The sequence below is a fragment of the Staurois parvus genome, unplaced genomic scaffold (assembly GCF_062004578.1).
Source record: "Staurois parvus isolate SC_StPar_1 unplaced genomic scaffold, SC_StPar_1.0 ptg000115l, whole genome shotgun sequence".
In the NCBI taxonomy this organism is placed as follows: domain Eukaryota; kingdom Metazoa; phylum Chordata; class Amphibia; order Anura; family Ranidae; genus Staurois; species Staurois parvus.
Window position 1 is genome coordinate 1,657,699 of NW_028317911.1, and position 27,016 is coordinate 1,684,714.

General features: G+C 43.0%; 1 protein-coding gene across 5 annotated transcripts in view; it reads left to right on the plus strand.

The window, feature by feature from the left end:
* Positions 1–3,944: 3,944 nt before the first annotated feature.
* The window catches only part of LOC149467327 (lethal(3)malignant brain tumor-like protein 3), an 83,095-nt gene continuing 60,023 nt past the window's right edge, over positions 3,945–27,016 (plus strand). Inside the window, exons 1-4 of one of the 5 annotated variants that reach the window (XM_089671899.1) lie at positions 3,945–4,012; positions 15,371–15,473; positions 26,403–26,526; positions 26,612–26,672. In XM_089671899.1, coding sequence (XP_089528025.1) covers positions 15,384–15,473; positions 26,403–26,526; positions 26,612–26,672 — 275 coding nt within the window. In that variant the 5' untranslated portion in view covers positions 3,945–4,012; positions 15,371–15,383. The other 4 variants (XM_089671901.1, XM_089671902.1, XM_089671898.1 and 1 more) reach the window with 4 other exon arrangements.

The following is a 27,016-nucleotide window of genomic DNA, read 5'->3' on the forward strand; positions in this document are numbered from 1 at the left end:
CAGATTTCTCAAAAAAGAATATATGACAATGCCCATTGAAGTTATAGGGGATATTTGCATTCCCTGTGATAGCATTAAAACTGATAAAAAAATAATTTAAAAAATCAAAATAACATAAAAAAAAACCTCGCCCCCCCCACCTGTGTGCACGAGGGTTGACCCTGTGTTGGTATGTGAGGTATCTCCGTGAATGTCAGATCAAGGGCAGTAATTCCAACACTAGACCTCCTCTGGAAATCTAAAATGGTAGCTTTTAAAGGCTTTTAAGACGTTGCCTATGGATATTAAAAACGTATGCAGTTTGTCACCATTGTACGGGGCATGCACAGTTTTAAATCATGTCATGTTTGGTATCTATTTACTCGGCATACCATCATCTTTTATATCTTACCAAATAATTGGCTTTGTGCATTAAAAAAAGTGTTTTTTGTTTTTTTTTACTTGCTTTTGAAAAATTGCTGCACGAGTATTATGTGACATAAAAATTTGTAGCACCCACCATTTTATTCACTATGGTGTCTGCTTTAAACAAATATATAATATTTGTGGGTTTAAATTAATTTCCTAGCAAAAAATGCTGATTTCCTCATTACACTTCCTGACTACCTATCACAGTTTCGGAGGCCCTGAAATGCCAGGATAGCACCAAACCCCCCCCCCCCAAATACCCCTTTTTTGGAAAGTGTCAGAAAAGGCTTGATCTTTAGGTGATAAGAGTGAATGATGTGTGGCATAAACTTCTAGTGCTGGGCATAAAATGCCCCCACCCCCAAAAATGACCCCTTTTTGGAAAGTAGACACCCCAAACTATTTGCTGAGAGGCATGTTGAATCAATAGAATTTATTTTTTTACCACAAGTTTTTGGAAAATTACAAAAACATTTTTTTTTTTCCACAAAATTGTCACTTAAATGATTTACTGCTCACACATGCCATGGGTATATGTGGAATTACTCCCCAAAATACAGTCTGCTATGTCTCCCGAGTATGGGGGTACCACATGTGAGAGACATTTTGGCAGTCTAGCCAAGTACAGGACCCCAAAATCCAATAAGCACCTTCAGGCTTTTAAAGGGCTTTATTTCCTCATTACACTTCCTGACTACCTATCACAGTTTTGGAGGCCCTGAAATGCCAGGATAGCACCTAACCCCCCCCCCCCAAATGACCCCTTTTTGGAATTTGATAAGAAGCATGGTGAGTATTTTGCAGATCTCGTTTGTTGCCACAAGTTTTTGGAAAATGAAGAAAAAAAAAACATTTTTTCTTTTCTTTTTTTATATTTCAAAACCTTGTGAGAAAAATGAGATCTGCAAAATACTCTCCATGCCTCTTTTTAAATTCCTTGGGGTGTCTACTTTCCAAAAGTAGATCATTTGGGGGGGGTTTGGTGCTATCCTGGCATTTCAGGGCCTCTGAAACTGTGATAGGTAGTGAGGAAGTGAAATGAGGAAGTTACGCACCTTACGGGTTTCAAAAGTGGTCATTGGATTTCAGGCTCCTGTATGTGGCTAGGCTCCCAAAAAGTCTCACACATGTGGTACCCCCATACTCGGTAGAAGTAGCAGAATGTATTTTCGGGTGTAATTCCACATATAGCCATGGTTAGTGCGAGAAATAAATAATTTAAATGACACATTTGTGGGGAAAAAAATGTTTTTGTCATTTTCCAGACAGAAACTTGTGGAAAAAAAAGTCTTCCATGGACTCAATGGGGTTTATTTACTAAAGCTGGAGAGTCCAAAATCAGACTCCCTTCTGCATAGAAACCAATCAGCTTCTAACCTCAGCTTGTTCAATGAAGCTTTGGCAATGAAACCTGGAAGCTGATTGGTTTCTATGCAGAAGGGAGTCTGATTTTGGACTCTCCAGCTTTAGCAAATAAACCCCAATATGCCTCTGAGCAGATAGCTTAGGCCCTAAGGGTGTCTACTTTCCGAAAAGGGGTACTTTGGGGGTGTTTGTACTATCCTGGTATTTTAGCACCTCAAGAAATGTGGTAAGCAGTCAGAAAGCAAAAGCTGTGTAAATTCCATTATCTATACCATAGTTTGTAGATGCTATACCAAAAACATGTAGCAGAATACATTTTGGCTTAAATTTATGACGAAATTGTAGGTTTTTTGTTTATTTTGTATGACCAAAATGAGAAAATATCATTTTTAAAAAAAAAAAAAATTATCTTCAAATTGTTTGTTTATAGCGCCAAAAATAGAAAGTGCACCGGTGATCAAATACCACCAAAAGAAAGCTCTATTTGTGTGAAAAAAAGGACATAAATTTCATTTATGTACAGGGGCGGACTGACAACTCATGGGGCCCCCGGGCAATAGGGGATCATGGGGCCCCTGTGTCCTTGCCAACAGCCAAAAAAGCCTATGAAAAAGCTAATGAAAGGTACCAGGGCATCTCATGGGGCCCCCTACTGACCCCAGGCCCTCGGGCAGTGCTCGAATGGTCAGTTCGCCCGTTTATGTACCATATTGCATGACCGCGCAATTGTCCGTTAAACTAGCGCAGCGCTGTATAGCAGAAAAATGGCGTAAATTGCAATATCTATACCAGTTTGTAGATGCTATAACTTTCACACAAAGCAATCAATATACACTTATTGGGATTTTTTTACCAAAAACATGTAGCAGAATACATTTTGGTCTAAATTTATAACTAAGTTTAAATTTACTATATATTTTTTATAGCCGAAAGTAAAAAAATATTGTTTTTCTTAAAAATTTTCTGTGTTTTTTTGTTTATAGCATGAAAAATAAAAAGCGCATAGGTGATCAAATACCACCAAAAGAAAGCTCTATTTGTGTGACGAAAAGGATGTAAATTTCGTTTGGGTGCAGCATTGCATGACCGCGCAATTATCAGTTGAATTAGTGCAGCGCCGAGTACCAAAAAGAGGCCTGGTCAGGAAGGGGGGGGGGTGTAATGGAGGCCATAGACGGGTCGCTTATCGGACGAATTTTCATCCGCACGAAAAATGGGCCGATATTCATGCCGTTGGTGGGGCAATACCATTGGCCGCTTTTCACGGATCTTCTCGTTTACTTTTATCGGTCATGCTGGAAAATCCACAAAAAACGGCGACATTGGTGGCAGCACCGTTGCCAGCAACGACCGATTTTTTGTTTATAGGCCAAAATTCGGCCGATAAACGACCCGTCTATGGCCTGCCTAAATCCTCTGGAGGGCAAGTGGTTAAATCAGGGGTGGACTGACAACTCATGGGGCCCCCCGGGCAATAGGGGATCATGGGGCCCTTGTGTCCTTGCCAAAACTAAGAAAAGTCTATGAAAAAGGTACCAGGCATCTCATGGGGCCCCCTACTGACCCCGGGCCCTCGGGCACTGCCCAAGTTTCCAAATGGTCAGTCCGCCTCTGGGTTAAATACATCTCTAGTTGTAAGACAGACACTCCCCACCAGGGGCGGACTGACCATTTGGAAACTCGGGCACTGCCTGAGGGCCCGGGGTTAGTAGGGGGCCCCATAAGATGCCCCTGGTACCTTTTTTATAGGCTTTTTTGAGTCTGGCCAAGGACAGAGGGGCCCCATGATCCCCTGTTGCCCGGGGGCCCCATGAGTTGTCAGTCCGCCCCTGCTCCCCACTTTACAAATAGATCTTCCCATAACCCCACTGTATAAAAAGCGGCAGCAATTTTCTGAAGGAATGTTGGCACCCCGTGCTAAATCCACATATTGGGAAGCCGGTGCCATTGAGAGGATGTCAGGGTGGGCGGCTTGTCAGCTGGACACGTTGGATCTTGTGTTGGTCGTGCACAGCGCTCAGACAGGCAAGCATTACTGTTCGGCAGGCTCTGTCAGCCAGCACCGAGCCCCGGCACGTCACCGGAAGCTGATAGGTCGCTCAGAGGGCCAGCTGATTTAGAAGAACACGGCTTCGGAGCGGTTGCCGTAGTAACAGGAGCAAAGGAGGTGGGCTGAAGCATAGCGCCGCCCTTTGACGCCATCTTATGCTGGAAGAGGCGGCTCTGGGACGGCAGAGTGGTGAGAAGTGATGCCGTGTAAAGTGGAGGGGAGTTTGTTATGGAGTGGGAGAATTCCGGAGCATTGCTGTGCAGACACCTGGGAGGACTAGGAGTGTAGTCACGTTTTATTGGAAAGCCGGGTATAGCCAACTCTCTGGGAGATTGGGAGTAGAGCTCCAAACTGACTTGTGGGCGAGGAGCACGAATGTACTTTTGGCGCTGAGAGGGAATAGAAGAGACAGTGCAGAGAAGGAGGCTCGTCTACCGACAGTATTATGAGCGTTGTAAGTGTGAGAACTACTCCACTCCTGCTCCATCTCATCACCTGGGGGCACACGCGCCCCCTAGCGAGCAGAAGACTAACTGCAACAACTGCTTACTAATCACTCTAGAAATGGCATTTCCATTTATTTTATTTTTATCCAGAGTATGCAAAAATTGATTCTGATTAAATTGCACGGACTTGTTACATATTGCTGAACTGTGGGCAGTTTAAAAAACAAAATGCATGCAATATTATATTTATTACAGGTACGTATATAGCGCTGTCTATTTATTATTATTATACAAGAATTTATTTAGCACAACAGTTTGCACAGCGCTTTAAAATACAAAGAGACATTACAGTTACGACACAATTTGGTACAAAAGGAATCAGAAGGCCCTGCTTGTTGGAGCTTACAATCTAAGAGGCATATATATATATAATCACAGTGCAGGGGCGGACTGACAACTCATGGGGCCCCCGGGCAATAGGGGATCATGGGGCCCCTGTGTCCTTGCCCAAACTCAAAAAAGCCTATGAAAAAGGTACCAGGGGCATCTCATGGGGCCCCCTACTGACCCCGGGCAGTGCCAGAGTTCCCAAATGGCCAGTCCACCCCTGGCACAGTGGCTTAGTGGTTAGCACTTCTGCCTTGCAGTAATTGGGTCATGGGTTCAATTCCCAACCATGGCGCCTCCTGCATGTTCTCCCTGTGTTCGCGTGGGCTTCCTCCATGTACTCCGGTTTCCTCCCACACTTCAAAGACTTGCTGGTAGGTTGGCTCCTGTCTAAATTGTCCTAGTTTCATCCCTGGCCATGCGGGATCTCCTGCATGGTAGGGGTTGAGGAAAGACCTGGCAAACCTACCCTGGACTTTTTCCATGAATTCTCTTAGCAATTACAGGTGAAACTCAAAAATGTAGAATAGCATGCAAAAGTTAATTTATTTCAGTAATGCAACTTAAAAGGTGAAACTAATATATGAGATAGACTCATTACATGCAGAGCAAGATAGTTCAAGGCGTGATTTGTCACAATTGTGATGATTATGGCTTACATCTCATGAAAACCCCAAATCCACAATCTCAGAAAATTAGAATATTGTGAAAAGGTGCAATATTCTCGTCTAATCAGCTAATTAAGTCATAACACCTGCAAAGGGTTCCTGAGCCTTTAAATGGTCTCTTATGCAGGCCATAGATGGGGAGAAAAACGGCAGATTTTTCTTTTAAAAAAACGAAAAATCGGTCGTTCAAGCGGCCGACGTTACCATCAATGGTAAAAAAAATCGGCCGATTTTCATCCCGTCTAGAGCCGGCAAAAAGTGTCCCTGCAGAGAGCTCTGCTATTTGTTTGACAGTTCTCTGACAGTTCCTTGACATTTACAGAGGTTGCAACATTGTATCTATTTGTTTCCATTTAGGATACAGATGTTTTTATTCGGAAACAAATAGATACATTGTTGCAACCGCTGTAAATGTCAAGGAACTGTCAGAGAACTGTCAAAGAAATAGCGGAGCTCTCTGCAGGGACACTTTTTGCCGTACTGGAATTCCTCTAATTTTTCATTCTTCTTCTTCTTCTTCTCCTGCTTCATCATCCTCCTCTTCTTCTTCTTCTTCTTCATCATCATCCTCTTCTTCTTTTTCATCATCATCATCCTCTTCTTCGTCCATCATCCTCTTCTTCGTCCATCATCATCCTCTTCTTCTTCCTCTTCATCATCACCCTCTTCTACTTCTTCTACTTCTTCTTCCTCTTCATCATCATCATCCTCTTCTTCTTCTTCTTCTACTTCTTCTTCCTCTTCATCATCATCTTCTTCTTCTACTTCTTCTTCCTCTTCATCATCATCCTCTTCTTCTTCCTCTTCATCATCATCATCCTCTTCTTCTTCCTCTTCATCATCATCATCCTCTTCTTCTTCCTCTTCATCATCTTCATCCTCTTCTTCTTCTTCTACTTCTTCCTCTTCATCATCATCCTCTTCTTCTTCTTCTACTTCTTCCTCTTCATCATCTTCATCCTCTTCTTCTACTTCTTCCTCTTCATCATCATCCTCTTCTTCTACTTCTTCCTCTTCTTCATCATCATCATCCTCTTCTTCTGCTTCTACTTCTTCCTCTTCATCATCTTCATCCTTTTCTTCTATTTCTTCTTCCTCTTCATCATCTTCATCCTCTTCTACTTCTTCCTCTTCATCATCATCATCCTCTTCTTCTTCTTCTACTTCTTCTTCCTCTTCATCATCATCATCCTCTTCTTCTTCTACTTCTTCCTCTTCATCATCATCATCATCCTCTTCTTCTTCTTCTTCTACTTCTTCTTCCTCTTCATCATCTTCATCCTCTTCTTCTTCTTCTACTTCTTCTTCCTCTTCATCATCATCCTCTTCTTCTACTTCTTCTTCCTCTTCATCATCTTCATCCTCTTCTTCTACTTCTTCATCATCATCATCCTCTTCTTCTGCTTCTACTTCTTCTTCCTCTTCATCATCTTCATCCTTTTCTTCTACTTCTTCTTCCTCTTCATCATCTTCATCCTCTTCTTCTACTTCTTCTTCCTCATCATCATCATCCTCTTCTTCTTCTTCTACTTCTTCCTCTTCATCATCATCCTCTTCTTCTTCTTCCTCTTCATCATCATCCTCTTCTTCTACTTCTTCTTCCTCTTCATCATCATCCTCTTCTTCTACTTCTTCCTCTTCATCATCTTCATCCTCTTCTACTTCTTCCTCTTCATCATCATCATCCTCTTCTTCTTCTTCTACTTCTTCCTCTTCATCATCATCCTCTTCTTCATCTTCTACTTCTTCTTCCTCTTCATCATCATCATCCTCTTCTACTTCTTCTTCCTCTTCATCATCATCATCCTCTTCTTCTACTTCTTCTTCATCATCTTCATCCTCTTCTTCTTTTTCTTCTTTTTGTCTTCCTCTTGCAGGTCACTGCTCATGCGCAGATTTTTTATCGGTAAAAAATCGGCCGATTTGCCCATTATTGCCGCAAAAATCGGCCAATCGGCAAAATCGGCCGATTTTTTTCCAACTTTACCGAAAAAAAAAAACGGCCAAAATACCAAAAAACGGCCGACCAAATCTCCCACTAATGATCTGAAAATCGGCCGATTTTATTTTCGGCCGAAAAATCGGCCGATTTTCGACCCATCTATGGCCTGCATTAGTCTGGTTCAGTAGAAATCACAATCATGGGAAAGACTGCTGACCTGACAGTTGTGCAGAAAACTATCGACACCCTCCACAAGGAGGGAAAGCCTCAAAAGGTAATTGCAAAAGAAGTTGGATGTTCCCAAAGTGCTGTATCAAAGCACATTAATAGAAAGTTATGTGGAAGGGAAAAGTGTGGAAGAAAAAGGTGCACAAGCAGCAGGGATGACCGCGGCCTGGAGAGGATTGTCAGGAAAAGGCCATTCAAAAGTGTTGGGGACTGTCACAAGGAGTGGACTGAGGCTGGAGTCAGTGCATCAAGAGCCACCACACACAGATGGATCCTGGACATGGGCTTCAAATGTCGTATTCCTCTTGTCAAGCTGCTCCTGAACAACAAACAACGTCAGAAGCGTCTTACCTGGGCTAAAGAAAAACATACCTGGTCTGTTGCTCAGTGGTCCAAAGTCCTCTTTTCTGATGAGAGCAACTTTTGCATCTCATTTGGAAACCAAGGACCCAGAGTATGGAGGAAGAATGGAGAGGCACACACTGCAAGATGCTTGAAGTCCAGTGTGAAGTTTCCAGTCTGTGTCAATTTGGGGAGCCATGTCATCTGCTGGTGTTGGTCCACTGTGCTTCATTAAGTCCAGGGTCAATGCAGCCGTCTACCAGGAGATTTTGGAGCACTTCATGCTTCCTTCCACAGACGAGCTTTATGGGGATGCTGACTTCATTTTCCAGCAGGACTTGGCACCTGCCCACACTGCCAAAAGCACCAAAACCTGGTTCAGTGACCGTGGGATTACTGTGCTTGATTGGCCAGCAAACTCGCCTGACCTGAACCCCATAGAGAATCTATGGGGCATTGCCAAGAGAAAGATGAGACATGAGACCAAACAATGTAGAAGAGCTGAAGGCCGCTATTGAAGCATCCTGGTCTTCCATAACACCTCAGCAGTGCCACAGGCTGATAGCTTCCATGCCACGCCGCATTGAGGCAGTAATTGCTGCAAAAGGGGCCCAAACCAAGTACTGAGTACATATGCATGCTTATGCTTTTCAGAGGTCCGATATTGTTCTATGTACAATCCTTGTTTTATTGATTGCATGTAATATTCAAATTTTCTGAGATTGTGGATTTGGGCTTTTCATGAGCTGTAAGCCATAATCATCACAATTATGACAAATCACGGCTTGAACTATCTTGCTTTGCATGTAATGAGTCTATCTCATATATTAGTTTCACCTTTTAAGTTGCATTACTGAAATAAATTAACTTTGGCACGATATTCTAATTTTTCGAGTTTCACCTGTAATTGCTAAGAGAATTTATGGAAAAAGTCGCTTAGTGAGGTCCCTAACTTACATACATATACATAGGGGCTAATTTAGATAGGAGACAATTAACCTACAAGCATTGTTTGGGAGGAAATAATAAAAGTATTTAAAAATATTAGAAATAATTAAAAGTATTTTAGTTACAAATAGCATATGTACCTGCATTTGACTTGATTTTAGTGTCCTGTAAACCCCCTGAACAGGAGCCCTTAGACTGAGAGAGTCAGGGGCCAATTAGTTGCAGTAACACTGGACTTTGTAAATGGATGAGAGAGCAGTGAGATGACCTGCTTAGACTATTGCTGGTCTTTCACTGACCAATCACAATCGATTTGGCTGCATTGCTGACTTCAGCAGAGGAAAGTGTAGTCAGGACTAGCTGAACAGAAATACAAATCTTTTGGCAGATAAGACTGCCATAGCTGAAATAGCTGTCATATACATCAGGTATTTTATCTATGCTTCTAGCTGTTTGCCTTTAGCTGAGCTATACCTTCATATTAGAAAAATTCCTGGAGAGGTTAGGAGTGAAGCTGTAAAGCCTCTTGCATGCAGGGCATTTTCTTTGCTTCTCTGAACACCAGAATTCCTGGCAGGAGAAGAATTGCCTAAAAATAAAATGCAACCAAAGCCACATATCGCACACACGTTTAGGCTTCATGCATTCTGGGCTTAAAGTGATTGTAAAGGAAAAACAAAAATCTTCGCGCAGCCCTGAACATCTTTTTGGGGCCCATGCTGGTGCCCCTGGCTCCTCTCTGTTCAGTGCACCCATAGGAAGCCTCTTACTATGGGGCACTTTTGCATGCTTGCTCCTGAGCCCTGCTGCTGTGTCCATTGACACAAACAGCAGATCTCGACCCCACTCCCTCGTCACTCGCTTTGATTGACAGAATTGGGTGGCAGGAGCCTGTGGCCCCAGCAAAGCCAGTGAGACATGGAAGTGAGGGGAGAGAAAAGCTACAGACATGCACAGCTCTGGATTGAATGAGGCCTCAAGTAAGTATAAGGCCTCATGCACACAGGGAATTTTTGCAGTCCCTATTAGGGGCATTAGGAGGTTTTTCTTTTTTTTTGTTTTGTTTTTGCTTCCAAACGGCCCTCCATGTTTTCCTTTGTGTCCATGCACACATAGACTTTTAGAAGCTTTTAGTAGAAGTAGCATTTACCAGCAGGAAAAAAGCCCCCAGGGTCAGTGCATCCAGGAGCAGCAGCGTTTCAGCAGGAAAAAAAACGCTAGATGTTGCTAAATGTTATGCGTGTTTAGTGATTGATCATGACTTAATTTCAATGGCCAGAATAAATTTATCATTCTGGCCAATGAAATTAATTAACTCCCAAGCTCTTGATGCTTGTAGATGCGCCTAAAAGCTTGTAAAAGTGTACTTTTACAAGCGTCAGGCGGCTCTTTTTTTTTTTCTTTTTTTTCTGCAAAATTGCTACTGCCAGGAGGACAGCTTCTAGGAGAGTTTTTTTTTTTTTTTTTTAACGCCCTGTGTGCATGAGGCCTAAGGAAGTGGGGGTGGGGAGTGGTGAGGGGCCAAAACCAGTGCCTAAACATTTTTTACCATAATGCAAGGAATGCATTGTTTAAGCTTTAGAACCACGTCAAAGAATGCTGCTTTTACAGGCATTTCATTCAGCCTGTAAAAGCACCTCTAGGAAAGCACACTGGGCTCTTATTTTATTATTTATTTCAGGTACTTATATAGTGCTGTCAATTTACGCAGCGCTTTACATATATATATATTGCACATTTACATCAGTCCCTAACCCTCAAGGGGTGTACAATCTAAGGTCCCTAACCTACGTTCATACATACACATACTAGGGCCAATTTAGACAGGATCCAATTAACCTACCAGCATGTCTTTTGAGTGTGGAAGGAAACCAGAGAACCCAGAGGAAACCCACGCAGGCACAGGGAGAACATGCAAACTCCAGGCAGGTGGTGCCGTTGCTGGGATTCGAACCAACGACCCTAGTACTGCCAGGCGGAAGTGCTAACCATTTAGCCACTGTGCTGCCCCTCTTCTGAACACCTTTTCTCCTGGCATTTTGCAAAAGCCTTTAGGCAGATTCAGGCGTCTGCACATTCGTTTCATTGGCCAAAATATTAATTTAGTTCAGCTTCATGATATAGTGCTGTACTGCGACTGTCACTGATGGGCAGCTTTTCCTTTGCTAATGCCAGCCTGGATCCACTGCAGCAGTGTCGGCAGAGTGCTGTTTAAGACAACATCCAGGACTTTAAGAATACGGAAAGATACCAACTGCTGTGATGTGCAAACACCCAGAGCTTTTGGCATGGTCTGCTTTGTACTAATGCTGAGCCCTTGCTCTGACCTCTGACTCTTCTAAGTATTGTTGTGGAATGTGCCACTTAACCTGCCCCTGCACCTTTTGGCCCATCATTATAAATGGCTGTCTTACTGACATATAGGAATAGGCCAGTGGGAGGTAGAAGGGGGTAGGCATGCTTAAGCACTGTGGGAACAAGGCTTTACCTGATCAGAAGAGTCTGGCATTTAGAAAAGGCTGAATGCTGCTGCAGATATGTGTCTTCACCTCTGTGTGCATGCACATATACCCATCAGCAGCTTTTAGTGCTTTTATAGTGACAACGTCTCTTGAAGTTCCTTAAATTCAGCCACATGCTAATCAAAAGCACCCCATGTTCTAGGATTTGGTGCTTCATTTATAACCTCTTCCCTTTCCGTAAATGACCCAAATCTTCCCATGTCTGTAGTAGCATTACAAGCTTAACTAGAACTGGTAGTATTAAAGTCAGGAAGAAGACATCAGTCTTAAAGTGACAATAAACCCAAAACCAAAAAAGTAATATGTAAATCTCAAAATAAGTGAGCGCTTAAAACAGCTAATATAAAATCAATTAATAAATAAAATGAGATAAGAAAATAGCAGCTGAACACCAAAAAGGTACCATATGAACCTTCTCAATAATCAAAAATGCATACAAGGGAGAGGTGCAGCGCTAGCTGAATAAATATACACTTATATACTTGATAAATATACACTAATATAAATCAATAAAAGTGCTAATAGAGTGCAAAACGGTGACTAAATGATGAGTATAGTCCATAGCGTGCTCAAGATCCAAGAGAGTCCTTAAAGAGCTCCAATCCCTGGATTCGTGGATGAGGTGATAAAGGTAAAAATTGCGCACTCACCAGATACGCAATTGCAACCGCAAGACTTTTTCATGTCAAATATAATAGCGGACTGGAATTCTTCTTCTTTTTCTTCTTCTTGCAGGTCACGGCTCATGCGCAGTTTTTTTTTTTTATCAGTAAAACGATCAGCCGATTTGCCCATCATTGCCGGGAAAATTGGCCGATCGGCAAAATCGGCTGATTTTTTTCCAACTTTACTGATAAAAACAGCCGACCAATTAACCCATTAACAGTGCAGAAATCGGCCGATTTTTGACTCGTCTATGGCCTGCATAACAAATTGAAACCAAACTCTAGGTCACACTGTATAAACAGTTAAAGCAAATGTTTTTCCTTTTGGGATTAAGGTTGTGCGTGAATAAAAGCTGATCATTTTAAGCAGCCCTGACAGTGTTAATTGGTTTTTATTATCTCTGTAACTGATACATATGCAAAGGGAGCCTGTTCTTTTGAAATACAGACTCACTGGCTAGATCACTGAGTGAAAATGAAAAAAACGAAATGCAGCCATTGTGTCTAAAAATTGGTTAAAGGATACGGTCACCTTTGGGAACATGTTACATGTTCCACCCGCTTTTAGGGTGGAACATGTAACATGTTCCCAAAGCCACAGCTGACGCCCGCCACACCCCTCCCTGTGACAGATAGTTCAAGGAAACTTCTCCCATTACTATCTGTTAAATTTGAAAACGGGGCTCCACCCACACGGCCACGTCATTCATTCATGGACGTCTGTGAATAAATGAACTGCAAGTCCCCACAGCCTTAGCGGCTGGCAGCTTGTAGTTTTCAATGAACTATCATGGCGCTGTGGAGCGCCGTGGTAGTTCATTGAAGCTTCCTGTCAGTATATCTGCTTGTTTGTACATCCTATACAGGAAGCAGATATTCTGACAGGTCTGCAGGAGACCTGCATGGCATCAGTGATCTACTGATCGCTGATGCAATGACTTACAGGCTCCTGCAGACAAAAATAATAAATGCACATTTTGTTACCTGCAAAAATATGTGCACTTATTATTTTTGTCTAAAAAGGTGAACTTATTCTTTAAGCTGCAATATAATGTTTGTTTTTGGGCTTTAATACCTCTTTTAATAAAGATAATTGGCAGCAAATAAAGATTTTTAAATGTATCAGTAAGTGAGACACAAACTGATAGGAAAACGTTATAACTGCTACTTAATATTGACAGTCTACTCCCAGCCTTTCTCAGCTTTTTCACCACAGAGGAACCCTTGAAATAATTTTCCAATCTCAGGGAACCCCTGCTAAAACTAAATCTACAACTCATTATACATTAGTGTGATGGTCAGTTGGAAGAATGCTTCTTACATTTGTGGTCATTGGGAAGAATTACTCCCTTACAGATAGCTAAAAGGATCAATGATATCAGTGGGAAATTATCTAGGAGGCAGAAATTGCCTATTGCTCAAGGAACCCCTAGCAACCTCTGGAGGAACCCCAGGGTTCCATGGTACCCTGGTTGAGAAACCCTGCTCTACTTATTTTTCATGTCAAGAGCTAAGAGTAGCTGGCCTGTCACTTCTCCCTCAGCCTTAGTACATACTTCTCACACTATTCTAAATAGGCTACCAGCCCATTCTTACGGCTGGTGGCTATGAATCGGCTCTCTATCCTACATGTAGATGTCATAGTCAAGCTACATTTTACAAGACCTGCTGATTGAGTGCTCAATGGGTAGTTGTTGCCAGTACCTATTAATTTTGTATCAGTATTTTCTATACAAACTGTTCTGTTCTTACTGAGGACATACAAAACTAATATTTGTATATCATTTGTTTGCAAAAGCTCCAAACTTTAAAATTTTAAACCCAATAGAAACATCACTACCTTTCTTATAAGTTATCTTATTTTAATCTGGTGCTATTCGCACTAAACTCACACGGCAGAGTCATTGTCAAAACTGTTGCTTCTGCATGTTGTGCTTAATACTGTATTTTTGTAATATATTATATGGCTGCGATGTAATATAATCTCAGCGGAACCTGTACATATAGTATATATCACACCACTTAAGCATTTCCCATTGTAATATCACCCAACATCAGATCAATAACATTTAATTAGCCAGCAATATTTCTCGAACATTGCAGCAGCACTTTATATCATTTAACAAGTGTATGTCCGAGCACAATACCTAAATATATCACACAACAGCATACAATATTCTGTCAGTCAATACAATATTCTATCAAGTGCCACTAATGCTTCACAGATAGTGAGGAAAAGAGACCTGGGCTTCTGACATTGGCTCAGCACCTTGGGCTACAGGAAAGCACTGATGCAGGAGACTCTTTTATCCACATACCAGACAGTGTGCAGAGATGGAGAGAAATTATGGTAGGGGGTGGTAGTTACAAGGCTCAGGACCCAGGACACCTAGCAAGACTGGTTGAACAGTCCCTAAATGTCCCTTGGCTGTTAACAATAAATATACTGTGTGTGTATGTATGAGTATATGTATGTGTGTGTATATATATAAATGTGTGTGTGTGTGTGTGTGTGTGTGTGTGTGTGTGTGTGTATATATGTATGTATGTATGTGTGTATACAGTAATACCTCGGTTTAAGAATTTAGTTCGTTCTGCAGGACTTTTCTTATAGCGAAAGATTCTTAAGCCGAAATGCTGTTTCCCATAGGAATGCATTGAAAACCGGAGATCAGAAAAAAGTACACTAATAAATACCACATGAGTTATTTTATCAAGTCATGCGGCATTTTAGTAGTGACAACCATGTGTTAATATTTCAGCTGTCAGCGGGGTTCCCCACTGACAGCTGAATGTAAAAGATTTGCCGGCAATTAAAAAAATAATTTCAAAAACTGCGTGGGGTCCCCCTTCCCATCCATACCAAGCACTTCGTGTCTGGTATGGATTTTGAGGGGAACTCCCATGCCAAAATTTAAAACAAAATGGCGTGGGGGTCCTCCCCAAAATCCATACCAGACCCTTTTCAGAGCATGCAGCCTGGCAGGTCAGGAAAGGGGGGGGCAAACAATGTTTCTTTTTAGTTTCTTAAAAGAAACAACATTTCCGTTAACTTTGGGGAAAGTGACAGCTAATTCTGTGAGCTATAGTGAAGAAAAAAAAAGAGCCAGCAATTGCATTTAAAAATCAGCACTGACATACACTTCGTATTGCGAAAAAAATTCATACAAAATTTGTAAACCGAGGCATTATTTTCAGTGGATTTTCATTTTTAAACCGAAAATTACTTTAACCAAGGCGTTCTTAAACCGAGGTATTACTGTATATATATTCACCATATGTGGGATCTGATGTGTGTATTACTATATATATATATATATATATATATATATGTATTGCCATATGTGGGATCTGATGTGTGTATTACCTTTATATATGAATTTGTTTTTGTGTTTCCAGGTGTTAAAAGGAAATGTCTCAGGGACATGCTGCAGACTTTGACCTTATGAATGCACTGGACTGGAGTAACGGTGTTGCGACCCTTCCTGGAAGTGAAATACGGGTACACGTTATGCCATAACATAACTCTGCAGTGAACATTTGAAAAAAAAAAAATTAAAACTCTCACATATGATCATATGATGGGAATTATGGAACTGTCTCAGCCATGAGCAGAAATGCGAAATGTCTCTCAAGTTGACATACTATTCAAAACCAGACTGCTTATGACCGGTAATAGGAGCTGTTCCTGTGTTTTTTATTTTTTGTTGGTTTTTTTATGTCACATTAATTTTTTTTGTTATATTTGTGAAACTAGGAAGACTTGAACTTACTACCTTATAAATATTCAATAATCATAACAAGATGTGGGCCACGATCCTACATCACAGATGATATTCCACGTAATAAATGTGGTATAGGGATCTACTGCCATTACCTGGTCACAGATCAAAACTTCTTTCAAGAATTGCTTTGTGTTCTCAAATTATAGTTTTAAATTGGTTCTAAAGGCTCAAAATTTTTTTTACCTGACTTCAGCTTGTTCAATTAAGCTTTGGCAATAAAACCTGGAAATTGATTGGTTTCTATGCAGAGTTGCACCAGATTTTGCACTCACCAGGCTTAGTAGATAACCCCATATGTGTCCATGCACACATAGGCTTTTATCAGAGTTGAGCATCAGCAGAGCTTAGGGGCAGTTAAACATCTCTCTCCTGAACGCAGAAGAATCGCGGTCAGGAGAGGAACATTTTTGCCAAATGCGGCAAGTGCTAGCCGTGTTTAGCGCTTGGGTGTTTATTCATATCAATGGCAAGTACTCTAGCCAATTAAATTACTAAATGTCCAAGCGCTAAACACTGGTAAATGCGGCTAAGTGCTCGTTTTTGCAGTGTTTTTCTGCTGCCAATAGGGTTAATGTCTAAAGGCAGTTCCAGTGTACATGTAGCCTTAATGCTCACCTGTCCAGCAGCCCGTGTCTCTTGTCTTCTTTAATTTCAATGCTGAAGCCTCCATAACCCTTTTTGGCATTGAACACCTAAAGAAGTCTCAGATGTCTGTGTACGCCACCATGTTCTGTGGTTTCATTCTGCAACCCCTATGATAGTATAGGACTAGACAGTAACATATGGGTTGAAGGATAGAACCATGGCATGCAGCAAGGGGCACAGCATAGTACGCATTTAGAAGAACTAAAGGCATGAAATGCCCTACAGAGGCTGGATCGCTGTGATGGAAGAAGGGTGAAAAGCACAGAGCTTCAAATAGGGGAGTTTTAGCAGGATTTTTTCGTGGCCTGACAGGGTAGCTTTAAATGTGTGTCAAAATTTCTTCATATGCTACAACTTTTACTACATTTTTAATAGGCTAAAAATGAATATGTGACCTCTGAAGTAAGGGATTTCAGCAGGATTGTCATCTTAATATGTTCAGGTCAGATTTGACTCTATTATGTAAGTGTGTAAAGTTATGACGATGCAGATCAGGTAGAGGGGATTTTAATGTTAATGCCCAGTAAGCATAGGCCTTTGGATTCCCACAAAAACTAAAAGAGAGGACTAATACTGGCCTGTTCAGAAACAGTAATGTTTAGTATTTCAGATTTAGTCAAGTTTATTTTTAGGTTGGAAAGACCCCCATATTAAGTTCCTGGAGAATTACTGGTAGGGAGAGATTGAGTTCCCTTATATGAAACCAGATATTGTCTGCGTACTCAGCTATTTTTTGTTCACCTGACTATTGGAGCTTAGATGAGTTTTGGCTAGGAGGGTTTGAAGACAAAGGGCAAGCAGGAGTGGGGGACAAATGGCATTCCTGAGAAGCACAATTGTATAGTTGGGATAAAATCAAATTTTTTTTTTTTATAGACACTTTTTTCTGCATCAGTTGACAGGAGTAGAACTGGAGACTTAGGCTGACCATACGGGTTGACCAAATAAAACTGACTCAATTCGCCCATCCACACATTTGAGTTGGATTGGGGAATCCTCCCTGCTGTGTCTTTGTATTTTGACAGTGAGGAGACTTTTACGCTATCATAAGGCACAGAGCAGTGCTGCAGTTTATTGCCCGTGGTGCTGATTGAGCGAAAAAATGCCGACAAGATGGCTGAACAGAAGTCAATCAGATCAACCGTGGCCACATATGGATTGAAATTCATTTAGTTCTTGCTGAACAGGCTGAATTTTGATCCATGTATGGCTAGCTTTGGGGTTTTTCACCACATGTATTATGGAAAGGGGCCAGAGGGTGATGTCTCGTGCCTACCTGCCTGGTAAAAAGCCCACTTGGTCTGTAGAGCTCCATGAAGGGAATAAAGGGAGGATCCTAGCGGCCAATATTTGTGCATATACCGTATTTTTCGCTCCAAGATTCACCTGACCATAAGACGCGCCTAGGTTTTAGAGGAGAAAAACAAGAAAAAAAATATTCTGAACCAATGGACTGCAGACACAGTACAGGAGATGACCAGAGACTGCTGACACGGTACAGGGGATGACCAGAGACTGCGGACACGGTACGGGAGATGACCAGAGACTGCGGACACGGTACGGGAGATGACCAGAGACTGCGGACACGGCACGGGAGATGACCAGAGACTGCGGACACGGCACGGGAGATGACCAGAGACTGCGGACACGGCACGGGAGATGACCAGAGACTGCGGACACGGCACGGGAGATGACCAGAGACTGCGGACACGGCACGGGAGATGACCAGAGACTGCGGACACGGCACGGGAGTTGACCAGAGACTGCGGACACGGCACGGGAGATGACCAGAGACTGCGGACACGGCACGGGAGATGACCAGAGACTGCGGACACGGCACGGGAGATGACCAGAGACTGCGGACACGGCACGGGAGATGACCAGAGACTGCGGACACGGCACGGGAGATGACCAGAGACTGCGGACACGGCACGGGAGATGACCAGAGACTGCGGACACGGCACGGGAGATGACCAGAGACTGCGGACACGGCACGGGAGTTGACCAGAGACTGCGGACACGGCACGGGAGTTGACCAGAGACTGCGGACACGGCACGGGAGTTGACCAGAGACTGCGGACACGGCACGGGAGTTGACCAGAGACTGCGGACACGGCACGGGAGTTGACCAGAGACTGCGGACACGGCACGGGAGTTGACCAGAGACTGCGGACACGGCACGGGAGTTGACCAGAGACTGCGGACACGGCACGGGAGATGACCAGAGACTGCGGACACGGCACGGGAGATGACCAGAGACTGCGGACACGGCACGGGAGATGACCAGAGACTGCGGACACGGCACGGGAGATGACCAGAGACTGCGGACACGGCACGGGAGATGACCAGAGACTGCGGACACGGCACGGGAGATGACCAGAGACTGCGGACACGGCACGGGAGATGACCAGAGACTGCGGACACGGCACGGGAGATGACCAGAGACTGCGGACACGGCACGGGAGATGACCAGAGACTGCGGACACGGCACGGGAGATGACCAGAGACTGCGGACACGGCACGGGAGTTGACCAGAGACTGCGGACACGGCACGGGAGTTGACCAGAGACTGCGGACACGGCACGGGAGTTGACCAGAGACTGCGGACACGGCACGGGAGTTGACCAGAGACTGCGGACACGGCACGGGAGTTGACCAGAGACTGCGGACACGGCACGGGAGTTGACCAGAGACTGCGGAGCTTTGGGGAAGGAGGGGGAGCGAGTATCTGAGTTTGACAGGTACCCGCTCCCACTTCCGCGGAGTTGTCCTTCCTTCCTTCTTCCCGCGTCGGCTTCCGTGAGAGCCGGGTGCCCACTGCCCATGCGCAAAAAGTGCGGTGTTTTGTGAATGGCCCGGAGCCTTCTGGGACCTGTCATGTGTCCCAGAAGAAACCGGACCATTCACCAAGCGCAGCGCTTCTCGCGCATGCGCAGTGGGCACCCGGCTCTCACAGAAGCCGGCGTGGGAAGATTGCAGCGCTGAAGCGAGGAACAGGTAAGGTCCTGTAGGAGAGAAGAGCTGAGCTGCTGGCCCGATATTCTGACATGGTGGCAACAGAAATACCGGACCGGCCGCTTTATATTCGCTCCATAAGACGCACTGACATTTTCCCCCCTTTTTTGTGGTGAAAAAAGTGCATCTTATGGAGCGAAAAATACGGTAGTAGTGTCTATATTCAAAAGCAATATTGGCTTACAGCTTGTACAGCATGCAGGCTCTTTCCCCTCCTTGAATACATTTTCAATGATACATATTACTTTTATAGTACAGCAACCTGGAACTTGTTAGCAAGATCAAGCATAAAATCGTATTATTATAATACATGATTATAAATATGAAATGTAGCATTATGCAAACATACAAAAAATGTATACAGGGTACATAAATTTTTACCCATATACAGTGAAGGAAATAAGTATTTGATCCCCTGCTGATTTTGAATGTTTGCCCACTCACAAAGAAATGATCAGTTTAAAAATTGAATGGTAGGTGCATTGTAACACTGAGAGACAGAATAGCAACAAACAATTAAAAAAAAATGCATGTCTATCAAATTATGCACTGATTTACATATTCATGAGGGAAATAAGTATTTGATCCCCTTCACATGACTTAGTACTTGGTGGCAAATCCCTTGTTGGCAATCACAGAGGTCAGACGTTTCCTGTAGTTGGCCAACAGATTTGTACACATCTCAGGAGGGATTTTGGCCCACTCCTCTTGGCCGATCCTCTCCAAGTCATTAAGGTTTGGTGGCTGACGTTTGGGAACTCAAACTGTCAGCTCCCTCCACAGATTTTCAATGGGATTAAAGTCTGGAGACTGGCTAGGCCACTCCAGGACCTTAATGTGCTGCTTCGTGAGCCACTCCTTTGTTGCCTTGGCCGTGTGTTTTGGGTCATTGTTATGCTGGAACACCCATCCACGACCCATTTTCATTGCCCTGGTTGAGGGAAAAAGGTTCTCACCCAAGATTTGACAGTACATTGCCCCGTCCATTGTCCTTTTGATGCGGTGCAGTTGTCCTGTCCCCTTTGCAGAAAAAACCCCCCAAAGCAGAATGTGTCCACCACCATGTTTGACAGGTGGGATGGTGTTCTTGGGGTCATAGGCAGCAATCCTCCTCCTCCTCCTCCTCCAAACATGGCGAGTTAAGTTGATGCCAAAGAGCTCAATTTTGGTCTCATCTGACCACCACACTTTCAACCAGTCCTCCTCTGCATCATTCAGATGTTCAGTGGCAAACCAGACGGGCCTGGACATGTGCTTTCTTGAGCAGAGGGACCTTGCGGGCACTGCAGGATTTCAGTCCTTGTCGGTGTAGTGTGTTACCAATTGTTTTCTTGGTGACTGTGGTCCCAGCTGCCTGGAGATCATTGACAAGATCCTCACGTGTAGTTCTGGGATGATTCCTCACTGTTCTCATGATCATTGACACTCCACGAGGAGATCTTGCATGGTGCACCAGACCTAGGGAGACTGACAGTTGTTTTGTGTTTCTTCCATTTGAGAATGATTTCACCAACTGTTGTCACCTTCTCACTAAGCTGCTTGGTGATAGTTCGGTAGCCCAGTCCAGCCTTGTATAGGCCTACAATTTTGTCCCTGACATCCTTGGACAGCTCTTTGGTCTTTGCCATGGTGGAGAGTTTGAAATCTGATTGGTGACTTTTATACAGGTAACAAAATGAGATTAGCAGCACTCCCTTTAAGAGATTGCTTGTAATCTCTGCTTGTTACCTGTATAAAGGATACCTGGTAGCCAGAAATCCTGCTGAATGATAGGGGATCAAATACTTATTTCCCTCATGAACATGCAAATCAGTGCATCATTTGTTAGATATGCATTCTTTTGAATTTTTTTTGTTGCTATTCTGTCTCTCAGTGTTACAATACACCTACCGTTCGATTTTTAGACTGATCATTTCTTTGTGAGTGGGCAAACATTCAAAATCAGCAGGGGATCAAATACTTATTTCCTTCACTGTAACCCCCAGTACGCACATCCAGTGTCCTAACGTAGGCCACGCCTACAGACATGTCTGTCATATGCAGAAGTACAAAGTAGGGAAATAGTGGGTACTTTGGAATGTTCGTGATGTTCATCAAGAATTTGATGGTGTTGTGAAGCGGTGTTTGGGCCACTTACATCGTATATGTTATTAACTTAAAACCGTTGTAAACCTTGACATATACCCAATGAAGTGACTGGCCTCATATGGTACACAAAGATGAAACCAATCCTCCTACAGAAGTTGTACCTGTCAGCTGTCAGAAAACAGGGGGTGTAGAGCTTAAATTACATACTGCTTAGCGAGGAGAGCTCTTAGAGCTGATCGGAAGGAAGTGACACTTCATGCAGGAACAGAGCTGAGGCTTTCAATCACAGGCTGTGTGTCTGAGGCCCCTCTTCATTCCCTTTTTTTTTTTTTTCTTGGTGTCAGGAAACATGTCAGAAGTGATTCATGCTGATAGCAAAGGAACAAATCAGCAGAAAGAGAGAGAAATGACACTTGGTGCTTTTAATTGAGACAATTACACACTACAGAGAAATATGCTTTGTTCATATTTCATGCCTGAGGTTTACAACCACATTAAGGGTTGCTGCATGCTGCAGCCAAGAGGGAGGGGGGAGGGAAGAGGCATGGGGAAAGACATACAAGGAGAGCGGTATAAGAACATGAAAATATAATAATTTGTCAGCTAAATGATGAAACCTGTAGTGGGAATATGCCGAAAAAGTGGCACAAATTTGACATCACGCCTATCTCTGCTTGGCATATCGGAGGGTCAAAGCCTATTCAGAATGCATGGCAGCTCATGAATGATGTAGCCAAAAAAAAAAACACGTATGGAGATGACTCGCAACTTGTTCTGTAGGTGCATCTCTTCTGTGTGAACTGTGCACCGTAAACCGTACAATTCCAAACCCATTTGAGAGAATTAGCTTGTGTTACAATATGGCTGCCAACAAAGTCCCATTAGAGGTATTTTTGTTCTATAGTGTTACAGTGTTAAAACTCTTGTTCAGTATGCAGAGAGGTAAAATATCTGGACCGTTAGTGTTTTTCTGCCTGGGTTAGTCTCCAAAGGAGACCTGTTAGTCTTGACCATTAAATAGAACCCTGGGAGGGGCAGCAAAGAGAAGACCTAAACTATAACTTGTAATACTGTTTATGGTATTCCATAAACCACTAAATATTTTGAGACCTAAAGCTGCTGGGGGATTTCAGTGGCTAGGACCCCAGTGTTTATGCATGTTGATTAGTAACATTTGATCTCAGGTACCATGTAGAGAAAAAATGGTCAGATCTCACATCTTACCAGGCCATCAGAGACCTCAGGTTGATGGAGGTTGGTGTGATCGTTGTCTCGAGCATTAAGGTTTAGGGCTTGAACTTTGCCAATGTTGTGGAAGATGGGAGGGGGGTTTGTCCATTGTGGAATCTGGTCCGTCTTCATCCAGGTAATGCAGGTGGAGAGATATCCATATTGGCACAGTAGCCATGTAGATCTCCTAAGAAATCTCAGTATGGCTGAGCAGCCGTCATGCAATCTGACTAGGCGGGCCAGAAAGAAAGTAAGGGCTTTTCCGCCAACGAGGGTCTCGGAGGCCAGATCACGATAGATTTGCAGCTCAGTACCATCAAATTCTATTTCCAAGGAGAACTTGAGTTTATTCATAGGAAAGCTTCATTCCTCCTAGTAATGTAGCCTGACAAGAATGTCTCTTAGGTTGTTACACATTGCTTTGGTGGGGGGGGGGGGGGGGGGTGAGTCATGATGTAGGAGAGGTGTGTGGCCTTTTCAAGAGAGTATTGAAGATGCCCCATACCCTGTCCACCAAATTTGCATCCTGAATGGCCTCCATTAGCCCTCTGATTCTCAAGTTGAACCTATTCCTGTTCTCCTGGTCCTTGATCTTATAGAAAGCTGATCTGGTATTGCGCCAAGTGGAGCATTCCTGATCTTGGAGCTTCACAGTGAGGCAATCTTCCACTTCCTGCACTCTTTTCAGCACATGTAAATTCTCAGTCCTTGAAGAGGAGATTTCTTGATCCAAATCTGTAGATCCAGCTGACAGTCCCGTAAAAGAGCGAGAGCTCAGTATATGCTTTGTCGAGTCCTGAGTCACCCTGTGGTTAGGTAGGCTTGTTGCAGTTATGTACAGAACCGCTGCCTACAGCAGCAATTCAGAGGATAGATAATTTCAGGTGGAGCTAGAGTTTCAGGACTTTGACTGTTCCTCCTTGGAGTTTCTCTTTCCCATGTCTGATGGTAAGATTAAAAGCTAACTCCACCATTTAGGACATGTTAAATGTTTTACCAATATTTAGACAAGCGAACTAATCCCCTATGTCAGTGTGTGAGGGTTCCTCTCTCCAGTGGCAGCTGTCACTCTTAAAGTTTGCATGTCTGTGCAGGGCTCCACCTGCCCAGCTACATCATTTGTTTACCGAAATCTGTGAATTAATGAATTGCAAGTCCTATCTGCACTGTGGCAGATGGACTTGTAGTTCTCAATGGAACACAAGTGCGGTGATTACTGCACTTGCAGTCCATTGACTCTTCCTACAACTTACAGTGGCTATAAAACATCTACACACCCCTGTTAAAATTTCAGGTTTCTGTGATGTAAAAAAATGGAGACAAAGATAAATCATTTCAGATCTTTTTCCACCTTTTAATGTGACCTAGAAACTGTACAAATTGAAAAACAAATTGAAATCTTTTCTTTCTTTTTTTGGGGGGGGAGTAAACCTAAAAAAACTAAAATATGTGGTTGCATAAGTGTGCACACCCTCTTATAATTGGGCTGTAGCTGTGTTCAGAATTAAGCAATCACATTCAAAATCATGTTAAATAGGAGTCAGTACACACCTGCCATCATTTAAAGTGCCTTTGATTAACCCCAAATAAAGTTCAGCTGTTCTAGTAGATCTTTGCGGACATTTTCTTAGTCGCATCCTACAGCAAAAGCCAGGGTCCGCTGAGAGCTTCCAAAGCATCAGAGGGATCTCATTGTTTAAAGCTATCAGTCAGGAGAAGGGTACAAAAGAATTTCCAAGGCATTAGATATACCATGGAAGACAGTCATCATCAAGTGACATTACCAAGGTCCGGACATCCCTGCAAAATTGATGAAAAGACAAGACAAAAACTGGTCTGGGAGGCTGCCAAGAGGCCTACAGCAACATTAAAGGAGCAGCAGGAATATCTGGCAAGTACTGGCTGTGTGGTACATCTGACAACAATCTCCCATATTCATATGTCTGGGCTATGGGGTAGAGTGGCAAGACGGAAGCCTTTTCTTATGAAGAAAAACATCCCAGCCCAGCCAAATTTTGCAAACACACATCTGAAGTCTCTCAAAAGCATGTGGGAAAATGTGTTCTGGTCTGGTGAAACCAAGGTTGAACTTTTTAGCCATAATTCCAAAAGATATTTTTGGCGCAAAAACACTGCACATCACCAAAACAACACCATACCCACAGTGAAGCATGGTGGTGGCAGCATCATGCTTTGGGGCTGTTTTTCTTAAGATGGAACTGGGGCCTTAGTCAGGGGAAAGGGAATTATGAACAGTTCCAAATACCACTCAATAATGGCACAAAACCTTCTTGCTTCTGCTAGAAAGCTGAACATGAAGAGGATCTTTTAGCATGACAGCAATCCAAATAAAGGAATGGCTTCACCAGAAGAATAAAGTTTTGAAATGGCCCAGCCAGAGCCCAGACCTGAGCCTGATGGAAAATCTGTGGCATGATGATCTGAGAAGGGTTGTGCACAGGAGATGCCCTAACAATATGACAGATTTGGAGTGGAAGTGTGGACAAATATTGCCAAGTCAAGATGTGCCATGCTGATAGATTCATACCCAAAAAGACTGAGTGCTATAATAGAATCAAAAGGTGCTTCAACAAAGTATTAGTTTAAGGGTGTGCACACTTATGCAACCATATTATTTTAGTTTTTTATTTTTACTTCCACCTAAAAGATTTCAGTTTGTTGTTCAACTGAGTTGTACAGTTTATAGGTTACATTAACCACTTCACGCCGGCGCCTCCCGGCCCTTTAAGGGTTCTCAGAAGCTGGGGGGGCGGGGTTTAGGGTCATGTGACCGCCGTGACACAGTCACGGTGGACACATGATCGGGAAAGGTCCTGATCGAAAGAGGAGATCGGGACCTTTCCGTGAGTACCGGACATGTGTGCTGGGCGCGCGCTCTCGGCACATATGTTCTTTTTTAATAGAACGCAAATGTGCAGCCGCTCGGCGTCTAGGCCCAGACGTCGGGAGGCCGCACATTTGTGTTTGGCCGGCGTGAAGAGGTTAAAGGTGTAAAAAAAGAGACAAAGATAAATCATTTCAGAACTTTTTCCATCACAGAAACCTGACATTTTAACATGGGTGTGTAGACTTTTTATATCCACTGTAGTACTAACTTAAAGTCCATACCTTTTTGTAAGGACAAGGAGCTAGAGGACGAGTCTGTAGGAACCTGATCATTACATCTATGATACACTGATTGTAGTTTTAACTGCTTTGCAGGCCTATTTGCAAAAAAAATTAATAAATGTAAGTTTTTTGCTGCAAATATGTGCATTTATTATTTTATGCAAAATGGGTATCTGTAACCTTGGGAGTGCAGAGCAGAGAACAGGGTAGATACATCTTAAACTTGGCACAACTAGTCTGTGCCCTCCTAAATGAAGTTTCATGTAAAAGAAGTGTAGATTATTTATTTTATACATGGGTTTACCTATTTAAAAATATTGTTGACTGAGTTTGGGTGCATCAATGAATCTCGGTTTTTAAATTTGAAAGGCAGAGGATTGCCTTTATTTTTGCTTGTTTATTATGTGTTGGACTTGTGAAAACTGATGCAAAAGTGCAGAAATTAATTTAAAACCCATGTGATGTGCCTGAGCTCTTTTTTAAATAATATTTAGTGACAGCGTACCATTATGATCCTTCATTGCTATCTTTGCACCCAGTTTCGGCTCAGTGAGTTTGGCACCCTGGAAATCATTACAGATTCTGGCACTACTGTCGCTGCTCCTAACACCCAAAATAAAGAAAAAAACATTACAAGCACCATTTGCCTAGCCTCTAAACAGGGTATGTATATTTAACTTATGTTTAATGTGTGGACGTGTTTCCACCTGCTGTGCCGACTTTGACTTTTAATATGATTCCCTTTTAGAGAGTAAAAGCAACAGTGAGGGGAGACTTGAAATGGAGAAAAAGGAGTCAGCTGGGGAGAGGTAAGTTCACAATAACACAGAGGCCATACTTCCTTAGCTGGAGCAAACAAGCAGAGATTTTTTTTCTTCTAAATGGAAACAGAGAAATAAATCAGATTAAGTAAAAAGAAAACCTGCCCTGCAAATAAGAGAGTCTGCTATTGCCGACCTTACTTTCTGAAAAGAAGGAAGTTGGCAATACCTGGCTCTTTAATTCTGTGACTAATTGTTTCCATTAAATAAAGAAGCCTGTAGTACTAGAAGTATGTAAACTGCCAGCGCTGTCCTCCTGGGAATGCTTGTTGCCTGACTGTCTCTGGTTTAAAATATTCTGGGTCACAGACCTGAAAGAAGCATGCAGTTAG